The 10000-nt window shown below is 48.7% G+C and overlaps 1 protein-coding gene across 1 annotated transcript in view; it reads left to right on the top strand.

Annotated features, from left to right (window-relative positions):
* The first annotated feature begins 1592 nt into the window (after window positions 1-1592).
* plek (pleckstrin) overlaps window positions 1593-10000 on the top strand; it is a 12122-nt gene continuing 3714 nt past the window's right edge. The window contains exon 1 of the mRNA XM_031578570.1: window positions 1593-1705. Within this exon, the coding sequence (XP_031434430.1) occupies window positions 1593-1705 (113 nt within the window). The remainder of the gene's footprint in view (window positions 1706-10000) is intronic.

The following is a 10000-nucleotide window of genomic DNA, read 5'->3' as shown; positions in this document are numbered from 1 at the left end:
ACACACACACACACACACACACACAACACACACACACACACACACACACACACACCCCCCCTGGGGTTCTTTGGCTGCTGTGCTCTGTCCCTGATGAGGAACTGAGAGGAATGGCAAAATAAATGATGTCCATGTCTTTCTTCATGAGCTGAGGAGACAGGGACAGACAGGATACACTACTGTGCCCTAAACACCACAGCCCCAGCACTGTCACATCTCAGCCTGTTGAAACATGGGAGCATTTTATCCACATCACTGGCGGAGCCAAGCGAACCAGGGGAATGGGAATGGGAATGCCCATATTTCAGCCTTTGATGTTTGGATGTGTTAGTTTTAGTGGCACCGTTTCACCAATGTGGGATATTTATCCAGGCCATTCTCCCCTGGTGTAATTACAAGTCCCCCCCCCCCCCCCACACACACACACACACACACACCATGTGAACAGCAACGTTCCCACATGGAAGCACATTTTACCGTTTGATTGCTTTATTTTCCCAGCGTAAAAAAAATAAATCATAATGCAGATGGACACCACCAGAACCAGAGCTGCAACTTCCCAAACTCTCATGAGACAGTGTGTGTGTGTGTGTGTGTGTGTGTGTGTGTGTGTGTGTGTGTTGGGGGGGGGGGGGGGGGGGGGGGGGTAGTTGAGGCGAGAGGGGTTGTTTGAAAATTTGAGGAAAAATATGGGCAGAGATGGGGGAACAAAATGGATTGGAATGTTTATTTTTATCTGTTTGAAATAAGCTTGTATTTCCATTGTAACATGTGGTCATCAAAGGCCTTTCTGGAGGAAGAATGGGGAGAGCTGTGTAGCCTATTTACAGAGAGTGGAAATTATTAAGTCAATCTAGTGCAATAGAGAGGCAGAGTGGGGTTCAAAAGGAGCAGTTAGATTGTTTCAATAATAACCCGTTTCCTGTGTTATTGAATGGAAGAGATGACGTCCTCAGAAGTCTCCAAGATTCTGAGATAACCGAGACAGGGTCTCAAATGAGAGACCGCCTTTTGCAACTGCGTGTTCATGTCCGAGTGAATTATTCTGGAGCAATCAGAGCCTTCGTGAAAGCACATCAATTATGCAATTATAAACTTTGTTTACGTGAGTGTCAGTAAATAATTGTGAGAGAACACATGACTTTAATTTTGGCCAAATTAATCTGACCATTTCATCATACTTATAATCTCACACACACCGTGGTCTGCTACAAACAGTCTTCCGTGTCTCCCATCCTATCGTCTTCTTTATTAGCGGTTGTCTATCTTGTCGATGTCGTCAGTGGACCTAAGTGGCTTAAGAAAATGGCGGCTCCTCTGCTGATAGTCTTCTCGTGGGAACAGCAGCATGGTCGTCATGGGGACACTCACAAACTCACACCTGTGGCCAGTCTGGACATGCAATGTGACGTCAAAGGACAGATGATTTACGGTAGCAATCTGTGTGTGTGTGTGTGTGTGTGTGTGTGTGTGTGTGTGTGTTTTGGGAGGGTTGGTGAGGCTAATGACTCCAGTTTGCGTATTTGCAGACTGATTTCCCTATCTCTTTCCCACAAAGCGGTGGCCTTCCACTGCAAATAACCAACGATACGATGACTGCACACAGCATGGCCTCCACACAGTTGGCGGCTGGCATGTCCAAACAGCCCTTTTCCGACCGAAATGACGTGGAGATGGTGCTTTTGTTCCCTGTTCCCCCTGCTGGGTGTGGCTGCTCATACTCTGCTAATGTGCTCCTGTGTTTTGATCTCCTCTACATGCATTCAAGGACAGATTCCCAGTTCAGGCTGCGAGGAGAGAGAAATTCACACATCACCACGAGTCCCACTTCAGGAAAGGGCTTGGTTAGGGTACCCTCATTTGTCATCATGTTCTCCCTTAATCATTTTTTTTTTTTTAATTTTCATCAAGCTCTTAAAACATCGAATGAAAAGTGGTCCAGAGTTGGAACCCGGATTGTTTCGTGTCCTTTGTCTCGGCAGGTCATATAATAAATCTCTACCCAGTGAAGGCATCTGAGATCGGGTCCTGTGCAGGCTGCGAGTCGTCACTTGTGATTGTTCTGGCGTGTCCACCCCCACCCCCACCCCCACCCCCACCCCCACCTCTAGCCCCCCCCTTATACATGAGGGATTGAATGAGAGCTGTAAGTGCATAGCTCCTGTCCTCTCCCGTGTCACAACATAAAAACACTGTAATTTACGAGCCCCTGATATCATTATTCAATCACCTGATTGATTTTGTACTTCTGTCCCTCCCCCGACCCCAACCCCCAGCACCAGCCCTCCTGTTATAATAAATCCAGGCCCATCTCCCTTATTGACTCCCGCCGTAGCACCGGACCTCTTTCTCTCTCGCCGTCTAATTGTATTACAAAATCAAAGTCCTGTTCCTTTACTTCCGTGGGGCTCGATGATAAATCCACAGGCCCATCCGGTGCAGAGTGGGGACGCTGGGGGTGGGGGGTGGCTGGGCGGGGGGAGGGAAGCCGGGTGACTCAGGCCAAGGGTCTCATCGCTGCAGGATTTACTTCATTACTGTGCCTTTATCCATTTAAAGAGCAGACCTGCCGAGAGTGAGCCATTACGCCAGGCCTGGCCTCCTTACGTGGGCGCTGAGTCTGCACTTCGAATCGGACACGGAGGAGGAGGAGGAGGAGGAGGAGGAGGAGGAGGAGAGGAGGAGAGGAGCATGTGGGAAAGAGAAAGATAGAAGAGCAGAGACTTGATGTGGTACCATGGACTTTGATTTAATCAGCGCTCCATTGCTGATAATGCAGTGCAGCGTTGCATCCCAGCTTAGGTCATCAGACACCATAGACATTCACCAAACCCAGCTTAGGTCATCAGACACCATAGACATTCACAGCTTAGGTCATCAGACACCATAGACATTCACCAAACCCAGCTTAGGTCATCAGACACCATAGACATTCACAGCTTAGGTCATCAGACACCATAGACATTCACCAAACCCTAATGATCCTCAACATCACTGATGGACACATTGAACCGGCAACGCCTTTGACGTCACCATTCCCTTACATTCATTTTTAAACCAGGAAGTTGTCCCACTGAGCAGGACCAAGGTGGGTGGGGGTGAAAATACTCTCCAGACATTTCGGCAACACTGGTATCCTCCATGACGCGGAGGATTGAGTCCGCAACAAACAACAAACAAATAGTGTCAACAAACTGATGCAGTGGTGTAAGATCATGCCTGGAGGACACAGAATGGAGGGACTGACCTCAGATCAGAAATATGTGTCCTCTGTAACCACATTCAGTTGGAGATAAATGACAGAGCTGTCTCTCCTGTAGAGACACATTAGCGTGGGCTTTTCGATTAATGAGCAGGAGGGTAATCCTCCACATGGAGTCTGAGGTAAAAGGAAGATCCAGTGATCCCTTCCTGCTGTCTGTAGCATGTGCGGGTGGCTGGGAGTGTTTGCTTTAAACCCATTGTGACTCCTTGAATTATGCTCTTGGAGGATGTCATTTGGGAAAGTGTGTGTATAGTGTGGAATGTACAGTTAATGGGTATTGGGTGGTGTGTGATGTTGTGTGTGGTGTGTGTGGTGTGTGTGTGTGTGTGTGTGTGTGTGTTGTGTGTGTGTGTGTTTGTGTGTGTGTGTGTGTGTCTGCGGGTGAAGGTTGTGATGGCTCTTGCCGAGCACCTTGTGGCTGCCCATTAATATAATTAAATTGCACTCAAAACTTTCCCCTTTGAAACAAATTAATTAAGATGCTATTATTAGTCATTGAGAGGTTAATGACCGTCATTAGAAACAAAGGCAACATCCACTATCATTAGCCAAACTTGGTTATTTTGTCAATTTTGGTTATTTACTGGGCACAAGATTAATGAGGCCTGCTACTGCCCGAGACACTAATAGCTTTAAAACATAACACAATCCATCACTGCTTGTGATTGCTGCAGCGACACTACTACACAAACACACACAGACACATACACATAGGTGCCTACTATGCACACTTGAAGCAACACAGATACACACACAGTCCTGTTCCAAACAGGCCATCGTTGGTCTTTGTGAGAGGAAACCGCCTCGTTGTTGACTTAAAAAAAAATATAGTACTCAGACATGAAGGGGCTGGTAATTGGTCAGTGTACCCCACAGGTCTGGTATGTGTGTGTGTGTGTGTGTGTGTGTGTGTGTGTGTGCATGTGTGTGTGTGTTTGTGTGTGTGTGTGTGTGTGTGTGTCTGTGTGTGTGTGTGTGTTTGTCTGTGTGTGTGTGTGTGTGTGTGTGGTTTGTCTGGTGTGTGTGTGTGTGTGTGTGTGTGTGTGGTGTGTGTGTGTGTGTGTGTGTGTATGTGTGTGTGCAGAAGAGATGCCTCAGAATTCATGATTCACCTTGTGCCAAGTGCGCTAAAAATCACTTCTTATTTTTGTTTGCTTTGTATATTTTATAATTTACTGCCAACACACTGTTTTGTTTCGTTATCATTAGAAGTCAAATGTGACGGCCACTAACTTAACTCCGCACCGTATCAGTGACTGTTAGTGCACACACACACTCTATTTAGCCTGGCCTTGACATGACCACTGTGGCGATCAATGGAGGGCCGTGATCATCGGATAACAATCAAAGCATTGATCACGCTGAGGATCCTGAGGAGTTTAAAGGAGAAATAACATTTCCCTGGCTCCATTTTTGTAGAACTGCACAGGCAAATTAACGGGCCAGTTATGATGTCACGTAGGGGACACCGCGTGCACTTTGGGTTCAAAACCTTTTCGCTCTGACCGGCCGATTGGTCGAGACGGCGGGCTGCGACCAATGAGAGGCGAGGCTGTTCTGAGTAATGGGTTGCGCACCAAAGGGCATTGAGATGACATTGCGGGGATAACGGAATTATTGTCAACCATTTATACAGGAGGCGATTTACGAGCGCACTGTAAATGTTTATGTAGCTTTTTCTATTTATAACTTGGAAAAGAGAGAGAGAGGGGAGAGACGGAAGGGGGAAAAAAAACATGACAGCTCTAAGTGTGCCCTTGTGTCTTCGTGCTTTTATGATCTGTACGCATACCATGGATGTACCCGCTGGAGGGTCTCTGCATGTGTGTGTTTATTGTGTGTGTTGAGACAGAGAGAATGGTGTGTTTGAGAGAAAGACAGAGAGGGGGAAAGAGAGGGAAGAGAAAGAGAGAGAGAGTGTGTGTGTGGTGTGTGTGTGTGTGTGTGGTGTGTGTGTGTGTGCATGTGCGTGTGCGTGCGTGCGTGTGTGTGTGTGTGTGTGTGTGTGTGTGTGTGACGGGCGGCTGGGCTGCTCCTGCTGCCCCTGGTCCCACGGCGTGGCAGAAGCATGTGATTTAAGTCCCTCAGAGCCCAGTGCCAGTCCTTTACACACACCACTGTAAATCAGCACAACCTCACGTCAGCACACGGCACAGCAAGCTGACAGCAACACCACACACACCTTCTCTGTTACACACCCTCACACACACTCTCTCTGTTACACATTCACACACACACACACAGACACACACACAGACACACACACCTCACCTGTTTAAAAAAAGACACTTCTCACTCCTGTCAGAATCAGAATCAGAATTGTATTTATTGCCAAGTAGGTTTACACCTACCTGGAATTTGCTCTGGTGTATAAAGTACATAAAGTAAACATAAAACATACAAACACAATAAGTACTACACATAACATAAAACATAAAAACTCAATGTGTCTGTTTCTGCTGAGAATGGACAGACGGTGAAAAAAGGCCTCCCACTTTCACATCTCTGAGAGTGCGTGTGGAGGTGGTGGAAGGCGTCCCCTAGTGTCAGGGTGAATGTGCCAGTTCAACTTCTCTTAGTGTCAGGGTGAATGTGCCAGTTCAACTTCTCTTAGTGTCAGGGTGAATGTGCCAGTTCAACTTCTCTTATTCTCTCACTGTCATGCCACATACAATCTCTTCTTTGGCTCATCAACAACATGAACTATAGTAATAGAGTAGTCCTGTAGCCGGTTAAACAAATACTGTTAGAGCCAGTCATCGTCACATCATGTCCTGTTGTGTGAAGCAGGCCCTTTAGTGTTTGGTAGACACACTGTGTGGTGCTGGTCTGTCCTCACATAGCCTGATAAGCACAGGTCTCAGTCCAGCAGGAGCTACTCTTAGTGCACTGTGTGGTGCTGGTCTGTCCCTCACATAGCCTGATAAGCACAGGTCTCAGTCCGGCAGGAGCTACTCTTAGTGCATGTGGCTCGAATTCAGGTTGAACTCAACAATGTCAGTCAAAATCTCACAATTGAAATGAGAAACAAAGCTGCTTCTGCCCATCTGCTGGTTACATCCCATAAAGTATGAGGGGGATGTCATGCTTCTGGCGGGTGAAAGCAGTAGCTTCCTTCACACTGAAATCAATCTAGCACAGGCGTCAGGGAAATAAAATACAGCGGCTGCTGCTATCTGGTGGCTGCTCTCAAACGCAGCATGCTCTCTGTCACTTACCTCTCTCTACCTTTTCTCCACCTCTCTCTACCTCTGTGTCTCTCGCTCTACCTCTCCACCTCTCTCTACCTCTTTCTATCTGTCTCTCGCTCTACCTCTCTACCGCTCTCTACCTCTCTCTCTACCTCTCTCTGTCTCTGTCTCTTGCTCTACCTCTCTCTCTGCCTCTTTCTCTCTCTCTACCTCTCTCTCTCTACCTCTCTCTTTCTCTGCCTCTCTCTCTCTCTTTCGCTACCTCTCTCTATCTGCCTTTCTCTCTACCTCTCTCTCTCTCTCTGCCTCTCTCTCTGTCTCTTTTTCTCCTTCTCTCTCTCTGCCTCTCTCTCTCTCTCTCTCTACCTCTCTATACCTCTCTCTCTCTGTCTGTGTGTCTCTCTCTCTAGAGTGACCTGTGTCTGAAGGCTAGCAAACTTCTTTTTTTGTTTTTGATGGACAGCGTTTCTCACGGCCATCCTTGCTGTCCCGTGGGGGAGGGGGCGGGCGCTGGCTACTTTTACCAGCTTCAGAAATGTCAGCTGCATAACAAGCTTCTCGCACATATCCCAAGAAGCTCCTCTCGGCCCCCCTCCCACCGTCCCCTCCAGAATTCCTCCACTTAAATCATAAACTGCCACCTCTAATTTATACGGACAGCACATGTGTTAAGATAGCCATTGCCAGTTCCCTTTAAAAAAAAAAGTATTCATCGATGCTGGCCAGGATGTGAGATGTTTTGGTCATCAGGTGCATCAGGTGCGTGGAGGCCATGGTCTCTTGGTGGCCGTACCCCCCCCACCCCCCACCCCCTCCCCGTTGCCCCCCAGCCTGCCACCGTTAATCACACCGCACCCTTTCAAGTGCGGGCCAACTCCGGTAATTTGTGGTGCCAGAGGTGTAACTTTATGAAATAATTACCTCACGGGACTCCGGAGAATGCGGCCGGCTTAAAATAAACAGAGATGGCGATGGGGCGGCGGGCAGCAGTGGGGCGGAGGAGTCGGGCGGAGGAGGGGGGGGGGTGGTGGTGGAGAGGGAAAGGTTAGGGCTGGCGAGCGTGAAATAGGAGCGGGAGCTGAGCGGAGCGGAGCTGCTCGCCGGGACGAGATTTATGCCCCATGTTCATGTCATGGCAGCCGTTCAGATCTGTCCTCTTCTTCTCCTCTCCTTCCTCTCCTGGCAGCTGCCTGCTCCTCACGCCATCTTTCTTCCTCTCTTTCCAATCTCTCCTCTCTCTCTCCCTCCATTCCTGTCTTTTTCCATCTCCTGTTCTTTTCCTCTTGACTTCATTCTTTCTGTCTATGTCTTTGTCTTCCTCCCCAATCCCCTTGCCACCTCTCTCTCTTTCTTCTCCTCTCTCTCTCTCTCTCTCTCTCTCTCTCTCTCTCTCTCTGTCTCTCTCTCTCTGTGCACCTGCTTGATTCATGATCAAGGCCAGGCTGGATAAATCTGTCTGCTCCTGCGTAGGACAGACGGTGGCTCTCACCCCATCTGACCAGGCGAGGGAGCGGAACGGAACGGAATGGAATGAAGCGTGCTCCGAACGGACGCACGGCTCATTCTCACCTGCCGGCGTAAAAGAGTGCCGTCCAAAATTTACAACAACACACTTTAACCCCCTCCGGCATGGCTCCCCACGGCTATAATTACCTCCGGCATTGTCCTGGCAATGCTGTGAAAAGGGGCAGGGAGAGGAGAAGAAACACACATAGGCACACATGCTGACAGGTGTACGTGTTGCTATGGTGATTTACAATCGTGTATAAAATCAGCAGTGCTTCCTGAGGTGGACAGGGGAAGAGGCAGAGGGGAACAGCATCATCAAAGGCAGGGTCTGCCTGGGAAGATTCCCCACCTCTCCACACCTGTCTGCCGGACATCTGCTCAGCACCCCGGGGTGCTTCTGGGTGTCAACAGGCCCTGAGACAGGCTACCGAGAGGTGACCCAAGCCAAAGCACGCACACCAAACACACACACACACATACACACACACACACACACACACACACACACACAGACACACTTAGTGGTTTTGACCAATCGATCAATGCTGGCCTTCTACTTGCACAATGTTTCATCCAATTTGTCTGTTGTTGATTAATGTGGACTGTTGTTGATTAATGTGGACTGGCACATGATACATTGATGTCCGGAGCGGGTAAATGAGTGACTCGGGGGAGAGAGGTTTGGGTGTGTGTTCCCAGACGGCAGACAGACAGCATTAGTGTTTTGGGGGTCTCTCCACGCACAATCTACTCACTGGAAACAAGTATTATCATGGCACAGTATGCATGCATGTGTGAGGCATGAGTCTAGGCAGGGGACAGTGAGGGTTCATTGGGAACATCTGCTCTTTCCATGAAGCGGACCCAATCTAGGTGAAACCAGCTGAGCGCGCTGATCCTGTGTCAGTGTGACCGGTTCAAAATCACTCCAGTGAGTTTAGATGAAGGACATGATAGAGTCTTCAAGATCAGCAATAGTGTTATGGCCCACGTGCAGTAGTGCCTACATAGTGCCATCAGCTATATGAACGGGCAAGGCAAAAACTGCAACCTTAAGAGGAAACCAGAGGCCAAAATGCAGTACACCGGCAGTGTGTGTGTATGTAAGTGTGTGTGTGTGTGTGTGTGTGTGTGTGAGAGAGAGCGAGAGAGAGTCTGTGTATGCGTATGTGTGAGTCTGAGCTGCTCTTGAGGGCAAGACATTTACACACACTAGCATCTTTATGTAGATGCATCCACATCATCAACACCTTGGCCCCTATAGCCCAAATGGACTCTGGAACTGTGTATATCTGGCCGGGGAGATTGATGCAGTGGCTGTTTGGCTCCGGGGCTGGGAGGTGAGATGAGGGATGGGGCCCAGGCTTCTGGCGAAGATGGGTGGTGGTGGTGGGGGCACGGCGTGTGTGGGTGTGTGTGTGTGTGTGTGTGTGTGAGTGTGTGTGTGAGTGTGTGTGTGAGTGTGTGTGTGTGTGTGTGTGTGTGTGTGAGTGTGTGTGTGAGTGTGTGTGTGTGTGTGTGTGTGTGTGTGTGTGTGAGTGTGTGTGTGTGTGTGTGAGTGTGTGTGTGTGTGTGTGTTCAGTGTGTGTGTGTGTGTGTGTGTGTGTGTGTGTCTGTGTGTGTGTGTTTTAATGCAAGCAGCCACAACCGCTGTGTGCATTAAACTGACCACAGGAAGATGAATGCTGCTCGGTAATGAGGGTGACAAATAGACTCACTGCGATTGGGTGGGGAGTGGGGGGGGATGAAAAGGGAGAAGAAATCACGAAGGTAAATCCCGATGTTAAATGCATGCGTGACAGCTTCAGAGACGGCACGATAATAGACAATCTGTGATAAACGTGCTCTAAGTGCTCGCCTCGGCACTGCTCGCCAAAACCCACTAAATTTTACTTTCCCTTCGCAGAGCGCGATTTTCCATCCCCTCTGTTGAAAAAGGAGAAAAGAGAGAGAGATGTGCACGTCGCAGGGTATAAATTATTCTTAATGCGTCAATATGATATGCAAAAGGTGTAAATTAATGCCAATCCTTTAA

Source organism: Clupea harengus, chromosome 13, assembly GCF_900700415.2.
Source record: "Clupea harengus chromosome 13, Ch_v2.0.2, whole genome shotgun sequence".
Taxonomy (NCBI): Eukaryota; Metazoa; Chordata; class Actinopteri; order Clupeiformes; family Clupeidae; genus Clupea; species Clupea harengus.
The sequence above is the reverse complement of the archived record's forward strand: the minus strand, read 5'-3'. Positions and strand labels throughout refer to the sequence as shown.